This window comes from Cygnus olor, chromosome 3, assembly GCF_009769625.2.
Source record: "Cygnus olor isolate bCygOlo1 chromosome 3, bCygOlo1.pri.v2, whole genome shotgun sequence".
NCBI classification, from domain to species: Eukaryota; Metazoa; Chordata; class Aves; order Anseriformes; family Anatidae; genus Cygnus; species Cygnus olor.
In genome coordinates this window covers 65,149,659-65,169,726 of record NC_049171.1, presented here as the reverse complement: position 1 = coordinate 65,169,726, position 20,068 = coordinate 65,149,659, and the positions used below count along the sequence as shown (strand labels likewise).

Sequence of the window (20,068 nt, the reverse complement as noted above, 5' to 3'; positions counted from 1 at the left end):
AGTGGAAGAATGAGAAAGCGTCCATGTGCCTTCCCTCAAGCAGGCATCAGAACATAATGGTATAATAGTGCTAGTTGACTGCCAAACAGCAAAAGCTATGCGTGTGTTGTAAGCTTTCATTATTCAGGTCAGCCCAGCTCGTGGTTGATGGAGCCCTCCTGACTGCAAATAAGTAGGAGAGCACAGTGCTGCTGTGTATTCCTGGCTTTGTGTCAGCATGGTGTTGACCCAGAATAGAAATTAGATTGTCTTTGGTAGTTTTTTTTTTTTAATTAGACATGAATAGTGGCATAGTTAAGTTGAGTGATTTGGGAGCAACAGAAAATCTTCGCTCTGAAGACACAGTCATAAAACAAAAACAATTTACAGTAAGACTTGAGCAGTGCCCTTCAGTATTTCATTTGTCATAACTGAATAATTAATCTCTGGAGTAGCAAAAAGCCTTAAAACTGTTTCCTGATTTACACTTTTCCTGAAAGGTAAGGTATATCCAAACAGTGACACCATCCCAGTGACTGTAAAACATGTCAAATGCCTTAGCTGTTTGGTTTAATTTCTTAATAGTTTATTCCGTTACAAAGTTCATTATTTAACAATAAAAAATTAGCTGTACAAAAGGAAGTGCTACATGTATTTCTTGTCTGCAGCAACACCTACCGCGTGGGGATTAGACTGCAGCAGTAGACTGTTGTTGCAATGTATGATGGTTTTTTTTTGGAAGAGTACTTACTGTATTGCAATTAGAATATTCTTTCATGTTATAACGAGGCTTAGCTTTGCATGAACACTGGAACTTGGACATTACTGAGCAATTTGTTTTCAATGACAAAGTTCTTCAGCAAATAGTACCTTATCCTACACTTTATACTGTACATTACGATGAAATAATATACATCTGTTTTACTGCTACCAAAATCAGTTTTGTACAGTGCAGCATGATAGTTCAGACTAACAGCCTTGTAAAGAAAGGAGCTGCATCTCCTGGGGTGTAGTTTGAAGTACACCAGGCAGTCTGGATGGGCCAAAAGCACTCCACAGCCTTGTGGTGTGCATCCGTCTGCTGGAAGCAAAGGACGGCGAGCATCCCGCTACTGCAGCTTCTGCCTGCCTCAGTGCTTCACGCTGAGATGGGCGAGCATGTGCCAGGGGAAGGTGAGTTATCTGCAGCTTTAGAATTGGTTGTTTTCTACGCTCTATGTACTCTCCACATTTTTCTGTAACTCTTCTTGTATAATTAGCACTAATGACACTAATAAAATTGCAAACAAGCATGGAACAGTAGAGGTAATGTGTTCAGCAGGAAAAAAAAAAAACTTTTTTTCTAAAGAATCCCTAAAAAAAACAACCTTATAGGATTAGAAACATACAGACTGGCTGGAGATCAAGCTGTAGGTCCCATACTATGACAGTATCAATTATAGCCAGACTATTTTAAAGGACATATGAGTCATAGACACACGCTTTATAATACGGGGATTCCAGAACATGCCAGCATAGCCCTTTTCAGTAGACCAGCATGTTATCACTTAGAAAGATTTCCCTTACATCCATCACTTACGTAAGTTGTGCATATGTAAAATGCTACCTTAAAGCTTTATTTTTTTCAGCTAGAACAGTTAAACAATGTCTAATAATTCTTACGTACTAGATGTCTTGCTATATCCCTTCAGCAATCTGTTTAACATAAACCATTCTGTTTTAGTAATTCTTCCCTCCTATCAATGTGTATCACCTCTCTTCCCAGGGGTGCATGAAACAAACAAACAAAAAGGAGTCTACTTGAAACTTTTCTGTGATACATACGGTGAGATCTGTCCTCTTCCTTGTGCAAGCACTGTTAATACATGCCAGAATGAGGACTGTAGTTCTCACCTCCTGCTGTCTCATCAGTTTATGGTATTAACTCCTGTGTTGCTCTATGTTGCTGCCTGGCTGGGTAACTTCCATACAGAGTTCATATAGTGTGTATAGAGCTTTGTGCAACTAGAACAAATGAACCGTAATTCCCAGCCATGTTTTCAATTTACGATATTCAGTTCTGTCTCTCTCTTCAACCCAGACCAAACTGAGTTGTTTTTTTTTTTGCTTTTGATAAGTTTATTAATAATTATATTCCAAGTAAGTCAATTCTAAGCTTGTTTTACGCCTTCCTGGTAGTCATCATGTTTAGAATATATTCCTTTAAGTTTCTTATAACACTTGAATGTGGGTAATCTCTCAAAATTAGTACTAAAACCCTTCTGTATTGTACTTCTATATTCCCTGCTTTTAGTTTGACTAGAAGACTAGTCTGAGGAAGTTGACTGTTTACATTGATTCTTCTCAACAAACTCAGATAAGCCTTTTTTTTTTAAACCTTTTTATCCTATGGCTATTTGCACATCAATTGTTTAAGTACTGTTCTAGCATCCTTGGTGTACTGAATTTAAGATGACATAATTTCCTTGTTTCATAAACAATGTGTTTACTGATTTTTAATTTCTTGGCCTTTTAATCTGTCCTAATTGGTTGTGTTTTCTTAAACTATCATTTTTTAAAAATATATATATATTTTTTGCCTTCCTTCAGATTACTGCTTGCATATCTACCATCTTCCTGGAGTTCTTTTTGAACTCCAGGTTCCTGTCATCTACACAGATAACAAGTAGTTACTTCAAGATAGACTTGACAAGTTTTATTGAATCAGGTCCAGTCAATCTAAATCCAGCTATGTCATGTTTACTAAACACTGTGCTTTCCTGATTCTGGTCTGTGGCTATATTCTTCTGTTAAAATACGTTTCGATAAGTCCAATTTTTCAGTTAGGGCTGAAGCAAGGTGGTGTATCATTTATTGTATGATCATAACAGCACACTTTTGCTTCCCTTAGTTTTCCTCTTGTACCTGCTGTCTTTAGACACTTGCACTTTTTAAAATCATTTGCTAATGAACTTATTTTGTCTTCGCAAATATTTATCAATTCGAGGTCACTTTTAATTGGCATTACCTTCTGTTGCAATTGAATCTCAACAGATGCAGATCTAAAACTGTTATTCTTCATTAGTATAGTTTGTCTTTGAAACATCTCTCTCCTCCTGCCTTGAAAAAATAACAGCAAATAATTTGACTGTTATTCCAAGACATACTTTTTGCTAAAAATATAACAGAATACAATTAAAATGTGTATATAGATTGTGGAGACTTTTAAAAAGTATTACAGAAGTACTACGTGGTTGGGTTACTTTTCAGTTTTGATCCTGCCCCCAAGGCACTGGCCCAGAGGAACAGAGGACACACGGCGTATCTGTATGCATATATGCAGCAAGGCGCAGTGCTTGTGCTAGGTAAGGATGCTGAGCAGTCCCAGTGGGCTGACAAGGCTGTGCAGCGAGTGTGGCAAAGAAAGGCATCAACTTGGAAAGCAGACCCGCCAAGTGAGCAAGTAACCAGGCAGGTTCTTTGACCATGTAGCAGAACTGATAAAAGGGAAGGAGGGCTGCAGAAGAGAGTATTTGTCATCAGGCAGCTCAGAAGAGGGTTGGCCACAGCAGTGGAAGAGTGTTGCCTGAAGCCATTGGAAAGGCAGAGAAAGTCTGTGACTCCGGAGTAAAATAAATAAATAGTCTCTTTTAGGGTTCTGACATCCTTTTTAGGGATTCCTGAAAAGATTTGCCCAAAGGCAGGCCAGAAATAGTGAGAGAGAGGGCAATGGTTAACTTTTAGCTGTACAGGTTCCTGCCAGAAATAACTACACTTTGGAGCCCTTTTATGCACTTTCAGCCATGATACGTTTCTTAGGAAAACATCTTTGTGCTGCACTACCTGGAAGGGGTGTGCTTAAGCTGTTGGGATAAAAAAAGAAGGGGTGGCCCTGGTTTTGGAGTTGTGGAGAAGGTGGGCTGTGCAGGCCCATGTACATAGAGGGGTGACAACAGAAAGGCTGTGTCTGTAAACATGGCACTTGGTGCAGGGAAGGAAGAGCACAGCATGTTACCAAAACCAAAAGTATCCTGGGACAGAAAGGTGCCTGGGGCACCTCCTCACCCTCTCTACCCCTTCAGCTGAAGGAGAAGAACTCCAGAGCTCCTGATGGTTTGTAATGGTAAAGTTTCTGACACATGCAAAAAGTACCTATTAAATTGCTTGTCATAGTGTCCACCCACATCCACCTGCAATTACATGATGCCTCAGTGACTAATGAAGTTGGTCACCCACAGGCACCTCGAAAATAGCAAGGCAGCAGACTGGAGTTTACATGATAGGGACTGTCAAGAGCACGCTCTTATTCTTTCTGTGCTAAAGGAGAGGATAAAAGGACTGAAAAGGGGACCTTTATAATTTGAGGGGCTACCCTTTCATTTGTAATCAATTACAGTAGAAGATCAGTCTGTTCAAAAAAAAATTGTTACATTTGTGGATAAAACAGGATGTTAAACACAATGGTACTTCTAATGCAGAAGCTAAGTAGCAGGCTTTCAGATTTGTAATCACATCAAGATAACTAGGTTGCTTAAGGTGCTCAAGGTCAGTTAAGGTACTCAATGTTGTACTCTATAGCCCTTCGTATAACAGAGTGGTGGCATCTTAGAATCATAGGGGTTAGAATCATTAAGGTTGAAAAAGACCTCCTCGACCATCTGGTCCAATCATCCCCCTACTACCAATGTCGCCCACTAAACCATGTCCCTAAGCACCGCGTCCAACCTTTCCTTGAACACCCCCAGGGACAGTGACGCCACCACCTCCCTGGACAACCCATTTCAATGCCTGACTGCTCTTTTTGAGAAGAAATGTCTCCTCATTTCCAGCCTGAACCTCCACTGGCACAAGTTGAGGCCATTCTCTCTAGTCCTATCACTAGGTATCTGCAAGAAGAGGCCAACCATTTCAGGTAGTTGTAGAGAGCAATAAGGTCTCCTAGGACTATGAATTACCCTAGGACAATAATCAGGTTAAAATGATTAGCAAATAATATTTCTGTTTCAAGCCTAGCTCAACAAATCACAAACTCTTTGTAATATTTGTAAATCTAGATAGAATTAAAAAGAGGTGAACTATCTATGAACTGAAAAAGTTAAGTAAAATGCATCCCTTCATTCTGTTTACCTCTCTGCTTTACGTGTTTTTGGGGAAGAGGACCTTCCTGCTCCCATGTGATCCTTGTGCATTGTCTGCTCATCTAGTCTTTTCTGGACTTGTGAAAATTTTTGCATGCCTAATGTAAATTGCACTAGATTCACTTTGCCAGCATCTCTGAGGTCCCATGTCTCATAGGGCAGAAGGACATGGTTGTTGGTATGTTCTCACCATTCTGTAGGGCTATGTGGAGGGCTTTGGTTAGGCTTAAGGTTCCTTATCATAATACCTGCAGTCACAACTGTACTAGGAACCTGAAATATTTACTGGCATTTCTCAAAGTACCTTGAAATGTTTATATGAGAATCCTCCTCTCCCCACCCACTTTTTTCTTAGCTGCCACTATAATTCCTAATGACATGCTGGAAGCACAGACCTTCAGAAGCCCAGAACAAGACCCCCTGTTTATCCACTGTTCATCTATTTTATTATTTTTAGTGAAATTCTTTCCAAGCCAGACCCAGGACCTCATCAAATTTGGTGCATCCAATAACGCAATGATTCACCAAATAGTTAAACTATTGCCAAAGGGGAAGGCACCTCAGAAGTGGGGGCTGTACAGGGGTCAGGGACAGCTTTCTAACTGATGATTAGTTTGTGACTAGCTGACTATTATTTCTAAGCTCAGATTTTGTTTAAAAACTAAACAGCTGGAAGAGAAGTAAGAAGTTAAATATAACATCTGTTGCGCTGTAGTAGCAAAATACAAACCACACAACTTGCTGTCGGGGGGAGCTGTGGAGCTTGACCCTGCCCCAGGAGGGTCCATCTGATCCTGCTCCACGGGACTGCACCGCTCAGGATTCATCCTGCCTACAAAGAAAGATGAGAAGGAAGGAAGCTCTTCATTTGTCTTCCCTGTTTAAACAGTGACACTTCCCTGGCTGTTCCCCAATTGCACCTACCAAACGTACAGCGGGGACTTTTTCATCTAAGACAAACCTTTGAGAAGGAGGTAGGAATAGAAAGCTTCTTCCCTAGCTTGCACATGCTTGTGTTTACTTGGCACTAGATAAGCTTTACTAGTAAGAACTAGTGCCAGGCTAGCTACTGCTTATAAACACAGCCTTAACTCTTGGCAGAAAGGAGAAGAGGAGGGGATTAAAAAAAAAAAAAAAAAGTAAGTGTCCAAGAAAGTCTCCCAAAATTTAATTCACGATCAGTAAGAGGAAGTTGCTAGCTAAAGAATGCTATGGTGCAACATAAACCTCCAGCATGGATGTGTGGCATCTATTCTAATGTGGTGCAAATCCATCATGAGGAAAGGGCAACTTGTGAGGACTGCGCTAGTTTCAGAGGGGATTGAGGGTCTAGAACAATTCCTAGAAGAGTTCAGAAAAGCTGTGTTTGTATGTGCTGTCTGGCACCACTCTTCTCTGAATGAGCTACTGCATTCATATTGTAATTATCTAGTGTTAGTGTCTGTAATAAAAATGATTAGTAATAAACCTTTCTCCGGCATGGGGAAAGACAGGGCGGACGTGTGTCACCTCTGTCTGCTTCCCCTCAGCCCCAGGATGCAAGGGCACCTTGGCCGGCCCCGTGTGCAGCCAAAGATCCTCCAAAGCCTTTGGGCTCTGCTCTGCGCCCTGCAAGAGCGGCTGTGTGAGGTGGCTGCCGGCCCGGTCAGCCTTCTGAGCTGCTAGGACTGAACCAAGCTTTAGTTACCCTCTCGTCTAGGAGGCATTTTAGGCTCACGGAGCATCTCTGCTTTTATTTGGGCACACTGTGAGCTCTCTGCATCAGTCTTTCCATGTGGAAAAGCTCTGCATCAGTTCTGGCCCTTCTGTGTAGTTTGCAATAAATCTCCAGGCCCAGATGAAGTTTATTTCCACTTTCTGGAAGGAGTAAAGAGAGAATTCAGCTGAACTCCTACCAAAATATGCAGCGAAAGCTACTCTGAAAGAAAAGCACATGAAAGCTGTTGTTGCGCCCATCTTTTTAAAAGCCACAGGAAGAAACTGCAGGGATGGCCAAGATGCCGCTCTCCCCGTGCGCCAGGATCACTAATAACAGAAAGTAAAGACCAGAGGAGTGACAGGACAAAAAGCAGCAGAGAACAAAGCAGGGAGAAGGGAGGGCTAGCGACAAAGAGTACGGGTAAAGGCAGCGGAAGGAGCGGGAAACTCTTCCAGCCACGCTCATGAGCCCCCTTTCCGCTCCCCCTTGCCCCCCTTGCTCTAACGATGCTGCTGGGATTATTCAGGCCTGCCCAGGTGCTGTGCTCACCCCTTCCCACCTGGGGTATTGGGAACTCCTGAACAGTAGCTGGAACCAAAAGCCAGCAAACGTCCTAGGAACAGAGTGCAGACCACAGGGAACACTGGTTTCTCACCCCTGTTCTACCCTGCAATTTTTGAGCCTCACTCCCTGGAGTACGAGCAGGAAAACAGTCTTAAAATGAGTTCAGCTGTAATTCCTGCAGCCTTCAATCAGCAGGGTCAGGGTGCTCTAGACTAGCCTGCCCACCTATGTGGCGTGAACGCTTCTGCCACGTGTGCTATGAGCAGTCCTCACACCAGCAGAGATTGCACGAAGACTACAGACAGTGCAATCCAAGCCTTCTGCACTCTGGGGTAGGAATGGATCGTCCTTAGCCAACCTCAAACTCCCCTTATGGTTTGCATGTTAACAGCAGCCATGGCAAGGGTTAGAAGTACAAGCAAATCTTTTTATAAACGCAATGCAAAATCTTTTTACTGGAGCAGAACGGCACACCTAAACAAACAAGTCAAACTGTCAAAAAACAAATACTGACAAGCAAGCCAAATGAACGCCTCTCTGCTTACTTGTCCGTGGGTTTAACTGGTGCATTAGGAATAATACAGCATACCAAAACAGTTGTTCAAATGACTTTAAACCATGGTATTTCCTCAGCACTTCTCTTTTCTGGTCTCTTCCCCTCACTCACACGCTCTGTGCTATTTAGCCAGCCCCCCCTTCCCAGCAGTGCTGACAGAAATAACAGCTCTTCCTGGAGAACTCCTTTCCTTTCAAGAAAAGCAATGCTGTTCACTCTGCACTCACCATATAGATGCAAATAAACTGCAGGGCTGTGAAGCAGCTCGGCTCCTTAGCCAGATTGCTCCTTCTCCTACATGGCCTAGCACTTCTCCAGTTCACGGCTGGTGTTGTAATGAGGAACCCCACTGAGGATGCTGGTTTGAACTGGTTCACATTGTGTCACTTCAGACTACTCAGTCTAAGTCAGTCTGTCATAAAGCTGCTGACAAGAAGAAGAATTTTTGAGATTTATTGCCCAATGCCATTTTTACAAGACTTATAAAAATGTACAGAAAATAGTAAAAAACCAACCCTCAGTCTTTCAGGTAAACGAAAATGTTCTCCTTCCTTCACATGAATGTGTTATTACACTGCCTCTTGCTCTCCTTGCTCTCTGGTCTGAAACTCATCCCAAATCTGAAAATTAATGGGCAGGGCTTTCTAAATCATGAGGCATAAACACCACACAGCCTCCATTTATAGAATGAAATGAGAGAAAGAGGCTTACCTTGAACTTAAAAGTACCACATATGTTGTACTGGAAACAACTAAAATGGAAAAAAATGTTGACGTGATGTGATAATAGAAGAGAGAATGTGTGCGCAGGACAGTTTGGGTTGTTTTGAGAGGGTGACTGAATACACGGCATTTTTCTGTGTGGTTAATATCTGGTATACAACCAGATCCGGGTCCATTATCAAAGGCACTGCCTTTGATACAATCCTGTATTGTAAGGAATATGCAGCAAAAAAACTCCTGAACCTTGCACCTAAGGAATGTTTCCCATCGACCTTAGATATGAGAACTGGGTTTCTGGATTATATTTAAGATTTGGGAAAAATTACCCTAATTGCAGAGATACAAGGCTCCTTTTGTCAGTGGTTGTAGGGTGGTGGTACTGGCTGCTAGATAGCAGTTGGGTTCTCCCATGCTCCTGGCACAGATCACCGCTGCCACATGCTCTGTTTAAAGCACTTTTAAAGAAAGACCTATGAGACCTGTCTGAAGAAAAGTACAGAAGAAGTAAAAGTGCTGATAATATATTCATCCACACAAGAGGAAGTATGAGTCAAAGAATAGCAATACGCTTTTCTGCCTTGTGTTCCCCAAAGTAGGTTACTATTTCTTTTGGAAAGCGGTGATCTCATGCACTCTTGGTACAAAGTCATGTTTCACAAGGTAAGCACTTAGCTTCTAAAAACCTACTGATGTCATGATTTGATCGTATAAAAGTGGTGCTCTCCAAACAGACCATTCTCTTCTCTTCCTTACCCACCCTTTTTCCTAAATATTTGAGCAAATCTGAAACTTTTGTACAAGTTGTGTCCAACAGTCATTTCTGTTCAAAAAAAAAAAAAAAGATTAGTTTCACTTTATCTTTGTCTTATGTGTGCAAGCAAAAAAAAAAAGACTGGCTCAAGACTACTTTAAAATATCAGTTTCCTTGCTTTTATATATGCATTTCTGTGGACACAGAAGATGTGCTCACCTAACTAACAAAATCCTATTAGAACATGCTACAAATGTAAATAGCAAGCAAGTGAAAATAAATGCCCAATTATCCTCACAAATGTTCAAACAACTCCCACTAATGCTTATACGCTGAAATTCTTAGAATATATGCTCCCTCAAATGTCCAATTGCACTGAGGGCAGACTGTAAATAAGCTTTAAATAAATTAACATGAATTAGAATTACATATTGAGCATGGAAGCTCCGTTATCCTTGCCCTCTCTTCCCATCCCTCGTTTTAAGTGCCTCACTGGAGAACCCATCTGCTCTTTATACTCCTCTTTTCTGATGGGTAGCCTCTGTATTACCCAACGACAACTAATGGAAGATTCTTGTGTTAACATAATTCATTTACATATGAATCACAGTGAAAGGGATCAGAAGCTAACATTTTCTCAAGAAATCACATACTGTGCCATGAAAATCAACCTTGTATATATGAAACCCTGCTGTGACTTGATTGGCTTTATTTTCTCCTCAACTTTTCCAATTTTTGTATGACTTGGTTAGTCTAAAAAAATACAAGTTTGTTTTCTGTTCTTTTCAATTATTTACATGTACATTAATCTTCTATATAATAATCAGCTTCCAGTTGTATCTGTGCATTTTCTACCCTTGTATTCACCTGCTTGTTTAGCTAGCTATAACACCTCAACAGACAATGAAAGTCACGGATTCTAACAACCAGGAAATCTCTATTCTTCCTTCTTACAAATAGGGAGAATTAATAGAACAGTTCAATTCTTATTTAGAAATGAATTTAGGCATGACTTCGCTGCATTGGGCCAGCGGTTTGTCTCCTCCAGTTCTCTGTAACAATGGTATGTGCCATATACAAGAGAAATGCCACAACAGGCAGTCTGCGATTGCCTCTCTCTGAAATTTTCTTCATAGTTGGCTCACGGACAAGAGGGAGGCCTCCTATGCCTTATCAAAACCATACACCTTGATATGGGTAATCACAAAGCTGCTATCGCTGTTCACGTTCAACAGAAGTGTGCACAATTTGACAGAAGATAAAAAAGACCTTTTGCTCACCAGAAAAAAGTGCCAACTTACACGCGACATCTCTGTCCACGTAGATACTGAGCAGTTCGCTTTAAATCTGAACTTTCTATTTTACCAAGCATCTTGGTTTTCCTATAAGGAGTTCCAGAAGACTAGGCAAGAAGCTGTGGAAAACTTTGTGGCTTCCTAGTCCTTTGAACATGACAGAGGAGTACCTACAACTAATCATAAGCACGTCAGTCTGGAAGAAAGAATAACATTTGTATCTGGTTGTCTGGTCACTATTACTGCCTGAAAAAATGCCGCCTGACTTATGCTGCTCATCTGCACATAGTTTTGGGATGAAGAACGTTAATATTTAAAACAGCTGCTGTTACTGAAAATAGTATCTTAAGAAAAGGCTAGTCTCTGCAAATGCAATGCCTGCCTTGCTAGATAGATCTCTGATTTAGCACGCACACAGTTAAACTACAAGTAAGTGGAAGATGGAAGAGGAGGTGAGAAATTCCACTGACCTCCCAACAACACTTCACACACAGCTTTTTCATTAGCAGCATTTACAAAACGGTCAGCACTCCACCAGAGCATCCCTCAGCCACTGCTGGTACAAGTTCAGAGCCTGAATTCACAGCCCAGTCCCTCTGCCAGTCTGGAAGTACAGCCTGAGGCCAGAGAGGCTGAGTCTAAAGCCAGTTGGCTTCCAGTCCAACCACCTTCAGCAGCTGAACCTGCAATGTTTGTTCACTTGACAAGTCTCACCCAAGAAAGGTGCTGTGAGATTTAAACTACTCACATAGTTTAAAGCTAGGCATACATTTAAGTGTTCTGCTAAACTGGAAGATCAGGTCTGCTTCATTAACCCACCCCTCTCCATTCCAAATAATTTGTTAAAGGGTAATACCAATACAAAAATATTAGTATTTAGTTTCTTCTTCCTGCTGTGAAGATCACAGACTGCAGGGGTGAGGAGTAAGGGACCCTCGTTGGGAAAGGCTGTAAAAGAGTGGCAAGTGGAAAATACTGCCACTGTCTTAAGTGAAGAAAGTGTCTCTGCATCACTCCTCTTACGCTCCTGGCAAGGTCAAATGTTCCTTGTCAGCTTCTAAACAGACAAATAAAGCATGCTAATTTATCGCGTGTGCTTCTTACACTTCCCACAGTTATTTTAAAGGAGATGTTGACTTTGTTGAGAAACGGTGACCTAGCTCAAAGTATATCAAACTTTTTCTGTAACAAAGTACCAGATGTCTTTTGCACACAAAGTTCTTTACACAGGCAAGACAAGCGTAACCAACTAGAATAGAAACCTCTTCTCTCAGTTTCACTGGGAATGTAAGAGGTGACAAGAAAAACCCACAGCTACTTTCAGAACAACACTTGAGCACTTCAGCCTACAAATTCTTCTCTGTGGCAAATTCAGCTTAAAATAAGTTACTCCAATATTAACCAGAAAATGTGAAAACAATAAAAGGTTTTGCATATTAGCAACACAAACTTATTGTTTTAGATGTCATGCAGGAAAAGCTAGGCTGAGATATTTCCCTATTTCTTCTTTGCTCTGTGTAGTCACAAGTTTCTCGGAAAAGGCAAAACCCAAAATATTTTCAATGACCTTGCAGGCGCGCACATTTCCTGAGGAATTTGTGATCACTAAGGCCATTTGGGACCACATGTCAGGTGGCCGTAAGTCTCCAGGAAATGCCCTCACAAGTAATCTTTGATATTTGGTTTCAGAGCTTTAAAAAGAATTACCATTGCTTCTTTTTCCACACTGGTTTTTGTTTGTTTCTACTGTATATCAGCATTTTTGTAGGAAAGTACCCCTGTTTGCATAGATCGCTCAATAGCACATAAAGACAAATGAATACGTGGACATTCATTGTTCCATGCCCCAAAGCCTAGAATATGGAGTTCACACAGCTCTTCCAGACATCCTAGTAGACAGCTAGGCATAACACAACCAGCTCTCCCCAATTCTGCTCCACTCTGATATTTAACACCTCTGCTGTTCCCCTTCTGTGCCCTTCTGATCAACGTACGTGATCCGTGTCTCTGGACCGATGTTCAAAGCCACCTGCTAATCAGCACGCAGGACTCTTTGTCATTAAGGTGGTTATCCAGGCCTCGTAAACATCCATTTCCATAAGGACCTAGGAGTGGAAGTCATTAAATGCATAGCAAGTTTCAGAGGTAAACAAGCAGTTGGGGAGATGAAGGGATTGAAAATAAGAGCGAACTGAGTAATGACTTAGAAGGTAGAAGTGTTCAGAAATCACAGCTGCCCATGGCAGCTGAGGTAACATCTGAATTTCTAATTACAGCAAAAGAACTAGGCTTAAAAATCCGTATACATACAGTATATATATATTACCTTCAACACAGTTCGCCACAGGTGGGTTAACAGGAAGCAAACTTTATTAGTTGAACGCTTTCCTTCTACCACAGAGGCTAGCCTTCTAACATATCAGTGCTGCAATTTTGTTTGAATTGCATTTCTCATAACTGTGGTCAGCAAACAAGAGATCTTAAGAATTCCTCCCTGCCTGATAGGGAGATCGATAGAAGGATTTCCCTCCCTCTCCTGTAGATACAGGACTTACAAATGGAGTTGGAAGGAAACAGGAGAGCAAAGGAGTGTTACTGCTGCCAAGAGATAATCCACTCTTCAAACACTCCTGCTGTTCCCTGCATGCAGAACAGTAGAGTCACCCACTGACCTGTTGCTTCTGTCAGCTAGAGGCAGCAGAGACATCAGAACATCACCTCCCAATATTTAGCTATGAGAACATTCAGATAATGATGCAAAATATTTGTGGCTGCTCAGATGTAGAAAAAGTGATTAAAAAAAAAAAAAGACGTGAATGTGAAGAGTGTCAGAGAAACTAATATGAAGAAACTATCAAAGCAAATGATTAAAGGAAAGGATTAAAATGATTAAAGGAAAGGAAAAGTTCACTAAGAAAGGAAGATGAAATAAAAAAATGTCAAGGAGTCAATAAAGGTTTATGGCCCATGTGAAAACAGCTGTTCTGGGAAAGAGAATGATTTCACCTGGGGGACTCCTCAGCTCAGGAATTAATCAGTTTCTACGTTACTCACATATAAAAGCTCCTCAGCAAAAGACAGCTCAGCTCCAAACATCACCTAAATGGTGAGCCGTTAATCTCAATATTTTCACTTAAATATGGATTTTGTGTCGAGTGACGTTGGTTTGGTTAGATGAAAAGGTTTTGTCTACCATAAAACAAAGAAAACCTTTGCATGCCCCCCTTGTATATCAATCGAGCCTCTCACTGTCCTTGGAGTCTTCAAAAAAAAGGACATGGTCCTAGGCAGCCTGCTCTCAGTAACCCTGCTTGAACAGGGGCATTGGATTAGGTGACCGCCAGAGGTCCCTTCCAACCTCAACCATTCTGTGATGTTTCTAAGGCAACTGACCTGTGAGATATCTAATTAACTGACTTACTGCTTTTTCAGTAATTGTGACATCACTCCTTTAAAAACACATCTTTCTGTACTTTGGATGTTTTGTACCCAGAACCCTCCAAAAAGGTCTGATCATAGCAGGTTTCTTTTAATTCTTTTAATTAAATTTAATTAAAAGGATTCTTTTAATGAGCTTTGTCATTTATGCTGCTAAGGGGGTCCATTTTTCCACCTTCATCTGAGTTTTCCTCTCATATCTTCATTTCCTCACATGCATTTGAGGTGCTGAAAACACTATTATCCAAGGTGCACCAGTTCTTTCACTTCTAGTATTTTGTTCAACAACTCTGACAACATGCTTTTTTAATAATCCTTAATTATGTATTGTTAATTATGTATTGTTGTGGTTTAACCCCAGCAGACAGCTAAGCACCACCCAGCTGCTCTCTCACTCTCCCCAGCTGGGATGTGGTCTCTCACCACATCTCACAAAAGTGTGAGAACTTGTGGGTTGAGATAAAGACAGTTCACTAGGTAAAGCAAAGCTGTGGTGTACAAGCAAAGAAAAACAAGGAATTCGTTTGCTACTTTCCATTGACAGGGAGGTGTTCAGCCACTTCCAGGAAAGCAGGGCTCATCATGTCATGGTTTCTTGGAAAGACAAACATCATCACTCTGAATGTCCCCCTCCTTTTTTACCCCAGCTTGTATTGCTGAGCATGACACCATATGGTGTGGGACATCCCTCTGGTTATTCTGGGTTCCCTGTCCAACTTGTGTCTCCTCCCCGCTAGCTCTTTGTGCAACCCCAGCCTCCTCACTGGCAGGGCAGCATGAGAAGCTGAAAAATCCTTGACTGTGCAATCAGTGTTCTGCAACAACCAAAAAACATCAGTATGTTTTCATATGTTATCATCAACACCTTCATAAAAAATCCCAAACACAGCATTCTATACACCTCTATGAAGAAAATTAACTTAACTAGGAGAATGATGTGTTCTTGTGAGTTGCTGCAAAAAGCCCTACTGACAAAAACTGCTAATGAATTACAAACATGGGCAAGAGTGACATGCCAGCGCCCTCAAAGTGATGGTTTACTCTCATAATGGAGTTTACAGAGGATGATGAAGCATCATTCCTCAAGGGCAAAAGAAACATCAAAAAAGACTTTTTGTTGTTGTTATTTTTAAACACATAAGTGAATGATCCAGGGCAACTTTTTAAAATCATATGATACAGTTGTCTTTGGCATCTCTGATTATTTAAGTGATTCTTTCAGCATTTTATCTCTAGTAGGCACTTTTCTCTATGAAAAGAATTCACGGTGAAAGATGTAAACAGATTCTTCTTGTGCTTTTTCCATAAGTCAGCTGTAAGAAAGCCATGTCTCTCTTTTCTGTTTAAAATTGCACGTGATTAATTCGCACTCTTTCTTACATCCTCCAAGACCCCCAGACTTTGGGCAAGCTGCGTGCTTTCACTCATCATGCTTGTTTCATCTGCGTATAAACAAGATTACTCTTTCTGATAGAAAGCACATCAGATCGTCTCTCATCTGCACGTACTTGCGTATGTGTGCCTAACCTCGTCGATCTATTCCTTATGGCTGAACTCTGCAAATACTTCATCCTCTACAGTTTCAGCCCAGATTTGTGACAGGAATCCTGCGAAACTAAAGAAAAAAAGTAGTATTTTTACACGAAGGGGCACTGTTTTTGATCGTTATTCAAGTCAAAAGGGAAAACGGCGCCTTCCAACCCCAAAAGCTCTGCTGCCAGCCGGCAGGACGGCGTTTTGGAGGCCCGGCCGCAGCCCTCCGTGCCTGCGGGGCGCGACGTGACGGGCAGGCGGGGATCGCTTCACCGCCATGCCGGGGCAGGCCCGGCCGCTCCGCTCCGCTCCGCCCGGGAAGCGGCGGGGGAACGGAGCCGACCCGGGGCAGCGGCCTGAGCCTCCCGCACCGGCGGGGGGAGACGGTTGCGGTGCCTCCAGGGCCCCTCGCTTGTCCCCGGCCTCACGGGGGGCACACGGCCCGAGGACACACGGAGGGCTGCGGGCAGGGCAGCGGGGCGGTGGCGGCCGCCGCTCCTCCTCCCCGTCCCGGCGGCTCCTACCTGTCCCGGGGGAGGAGGAGGAGGAGGAGCTGCCGGGAGCCGGAGGGACAAAGTTGACTCTCGAAAGTTTCCAAGGGACCGTGGGTGGGAAGAGAAAGGGAAGAGGGGAGGGGAAGGGAAAAGAAGGGAAGGGCGATCCCGGACTCGGCGGGGGACCGGCAGCCGGCAGCTCTCCGCCGGGCGCCTCCCGGCGGCCCGCCGAGGTGACCGCCTGCCGCGGGCGGCCTCCGGGCACCGAGCCTCCCCCGCCGTGCCCAGCGGCCCCCATGGCGCTGAGCAAAGGGCTGCGGCTGCTCTGGAAGCAGGAGCCGGGGCCGAGCGCCCTGCTGGAGGCTCGCAGCCGCCGGGACTGCCTGTTGCTGGAGGCCGGCACCGTGGCGGCGCTCAGTAAGTGCCCGGCGGGGCGGGCGGGGACCCGGTGCGCCACACGGGGGGGGCCCGGTACACGCGTGGGGGCCCTGTGTGGGCACCGGGCTCGGGGCACTCGTCCCGAGCCGCTCACGGCAGAGTCCGGCCCTTCACAGCCCTCCCCCGGGCCTGCTGCTCTCTGCCCGGGCCGTGGAAGGCGCTCACGGGCGTCCTGGGAATTGTCTGGTCCTGGGCTTCGGCACCTGCCGCCTAGGAGTTAATGCAGCGGTAGCGCAGAAAAATGGGGTGATTTGAGAGTGTTTGGGCACGAAAAATGCAGGGGAAGGTGTCGCGGTCGTGCCAGGTTCAATGGTTTGGCACGTAGCGCTTACCTGCGCCTGCAGTGGTGCCGCTGGTTGTGGTGTGGAGGGGGTCTGTGTTCAGGCAGCTCAAAGGAAAGGGGTGAGGCTTAAACCGTGGGTTTTGTGGTAAAAACTGTCCGTACGTTGTGCTTTGTGCAATGCCGGTCACATTGATCACTGAGGAGAGCAACAGGGCACGAGGAAGCTGAATCAGATCTTCCATGGCAGGCGGTGGCAGGACATCCAGGCCAAAATGCCCGATTTCCAGGTGTTAGGGATTTATATGAACGGGGAAAACCAACAAGCTGTACGGGAGGCCAATGATTTGCATGAGAACAAGCTCCAAGAGTGCAAATCTTTTGAAGTGTCCTGATAAATATGTTGTTATTGTCACAGCCTGCATTTTTTTAATTGTTATGGGAATGTTATATTGTGTGATACGTTGAGGGTTCAGTTTCTTGTTAGATTCATTGGTAACGGTGGACATTAATCTGCAGAAAAATGTGTTACATTTTCTATGTGTTTTGCCGTCAGTTTTAAGTGAACTCTCAAAGCGATAGGTCTGGTAGTACTGACCAGCATTTTACTCACTTTCCCTGGTCCAAAAACGTTTTGACATTAAAACTCTCCATTGACATCAGTGAATTTTGATCTGGCTTTTGTTATTCTGGTATACATCCAAAGCAATTCCACCATCTAAAGCCAATGTGCATGAATAATACTGAGAGACCAGCGTTCATCTAGCGACCCCAAGCCATTTGTATGACCAGTAGTTGGGAAGATTATTTGTAATCTTACTAATTTAAGGAATCACCAACTTAAAATAGATATTTCTTTCCCAGTGTTGCTATCCTTCATCTAAATAGCCATAGCTAGAAGTGATTAGAGAACTTATACAGTTTCTTTTAAAATACACGTTAATTTGCTACATGAATTTTGAAGTAATGATCTGTATGGTGGCTAGTGTAAAGGCTTGTTTCTCATGCCTTTTGAAAGTCCAATCTCACCTCTTGAGATAACTGTAATCATTTATGCATTGGCACCCAACCTACTCCGTGTTAATAGCTTTGCCATTTTAATTCATCTAGTTTCTCTTCCTGCCTGGGTTTGTTCCTGTATTGTAGGAAGAGCTAGTTTATCCAGTTGAGCCTGTTTAATTCATTTCTTCTCTTTATGAAGCAAAGGACCAGAAAAGGAGGGAAAAACAGCAGTAGGTATTGTGATGGTAAATTTACAAGAATTGCAAAGAAGAAACTCCACAGCCAGGGTGACAACAGAAACAACACGAATTCTGTTTTGACTGGCTTTAGGTTGTTACTGGCCATAAAACACCTCAGTAGAAGATTAACATTTCTGAATAGTGATGCAATATGATGGCCACACAATTTTCAGTTAAACAGTATTTTTAAGGACAGTAGGTTTTTTCCCTTCCTCTTCTCATGATGACGCTGTAGGGTAAAATTTACTGTTTTGCATTTAAAGGTACATTTTGCAAGAGGCTTTATTTTGCAACCCTAAGGCTTTAGACCTGTCCAGAAGGATGGGTGACAGCGTAAACAATTCTTCCAGGAATTCGCTGAACTAGAACATCAATAAGTAGCTTCTGTTACAGAAGAAACTTACAGTCATGAAGATTGAGGAAAAATTGTCGTTGATTTAGAAGCTTTTGCTTACACAAGGGGGAATATAGATTCAAAATGATGTGCTACTTTCAACACGTTACAGTTTTAACACTTCATAGATGAACTGAAATGTATACTAAAGCTAGAGTGCTGAAAATATAGATATTTAACTTTATTGTAGCAGGTGAAATGCAGTCAAGAGGAGTGCTCCACAGAGCAGCCTCGTGCCTCCCCTGCAGCCTCGGTTGCAGGTAGAGCTTTGTGGTTCCCTGCTAGGGCCGGGGGGAAATCAGGGCATAGCCTTGTGGGGCAGGGATGCAAAACCAGGAAGTGGCAGGTATTTACCTACGGATCTTTATTGTACAGAAAGCCGTTTCTGTGCTGTGTGTACATTCAATGTTTACAATTAGTTTTAGTTTTGTAATTATATGTACAAATATATCACTGAGCGGGGTTTTTGAAATCAAACATTAATACTTGTGCAAACATATTGTGAATATATTTCTGTGTGCTATCAAAAACAATGAGCCGTACAGCATGACTCATTTTACTCTTATGCCAGGATATTTATATAATTAGTCTCTTTATTATATTTGTATTTCTAAAACTTACTAAAATTTGTAAAAAGAAAAAAAATTATAAATTTTTCTGTGGTTTAGTGGTGTTCAAACTTTTCCTGTTTGTGGATTCCTACAAACCATGCAGTAGAAATAATCTACTTGACAGAAGCCTTGCTTTTCTGGGTTACACTGTCAATGTTTCTTTGTTAATATATGTGATATATAACAGGAACCACATGGTCAAGTTCTAGGGAAATGACTTAGAGACTTATCTCTATGTTCTTGACTGCCTGCAGACCACAGGAGTGGCCAGTACAAACCTTTTTTTTTTTTTTAAAACCCTTTCTTCTTTGGCTGTGAATAAATATATTAATATACAGGTATGGAAATATAATCCCTTACTAGAAACAGTGTTTTCCATCTAATATAGAAAGCTGGTGAACCAACCTTTTCAAAATGCTCCTTTTTTGATTTGTTTGCAATGTTTTCAAGCAGGCAATACACTTTCTAGGAAATATATATGGTAAAAAATATTGCTTAACATTTAGAACATCCAGACTCTCTTAACTGTAAGTCTGCCCACAGACTTCTTCCCAACCCTATGTTGCTTGATGTATATGCTATTACATAATCCAGCCTGACTTGCATAATGCCTACATAGCTTGGATTGGATGTGAATGGGAAGACTTCAGCAGTGAAAGACTATGAACGTAAATGAAAATACAACAAAGTGCTTTGGGTTTGTCCGAGGATGACAGAAAACAGCTGGAAGCAAGTTAATGATCTGAACTCATATAACACCAGATGTTGAACGTATTTCTAGGTTATTATGCTGGACATAGTGCATATATTTTTTTCTCAAGTGTTTTTGTATATGAAACTTGTTTGATTATGCATTTATTCTTTCTCATAAAAATTCACACCTCTGTCACCACAATGCTGAAAGAAGCACAAATAAAGGAAACAAGCTCCTTGATACCCTTGTCACGTCAATCCAA

General features: G+C 42.4%; 1 protein-coding gene and 1 long non-coding RNA gene across 8 annotated transcripts in view; one reads left to right on the top strand and one right to left on the bottom strand.

Moving 5' to 3' along the window:
- Positions 1-42: 42 nt before the first annotated feature.
- Positions 43-19,129, bottom strand: LOC121068155. Of its 3 annotated transcripts, XR_005818662.1 has the most exons (8): positions 16,179-16,298; positions 13,239-15,736; positions 12,678-12,788; positions 10,690-10,859; positions 8,143-8,341; positions 5,827-5,928; positions 2,987-3,078; positions 43-1,249 (listed from the first exon to the last, which is right to left on the bottom strand). It is a non-coding gene; the product is annotated as an uncharacterized LOC121068155 (long non-coding RNA). The 3 variants fall into 3 exon arrangements; XR_005818663.1 differs by lacking the exons at positions 43-1,249; positions 2,987-3,078; positions 5,827-5,928; ... (1 more) ...; positions 10,690-10,859; positions 16,179-16,298 and adding an exon at positions 16,919-19,129 and having other exon boundaries at positions 12,397-12,788; positions 15,630-15,736; XR_005818661.1 differs by lacking the exons at positions 43-1,249; positions 2,987-3,078; positions 5,827-5,928; positions 8,143-8,341; positions 10,690-10,859 and having other exon boundaries at positions 12,397-12,788; positions 15,630-15,736.
- Positions 15,851-20,068, top strand: part of SYNJ2 (synaptojanin 2) — a 64,635-nt gene continuing 60,417 nt past the window's right edge. The window contains exon 1 of one of the 5 annotated variants that reach the window (XM_040553195.1): positions 15,851-16,046. In XM_040553195.1, coding sequence (XP_040409129.1) covers positions 15,932-16,046 — 115 coding nt within the window. In that variant the 5' untranslated portion in view covers positions 15,851-15,931. Of the gene's footprint in view, positions 16,047-16,302; positions 16,566-20,068 lie in introns of those variants that run through there. The other 4 variants (XM_040553194.1, XM_040553197.1, XM_040553196.1 and 1 more) reach the window with 4 other exon arrangements.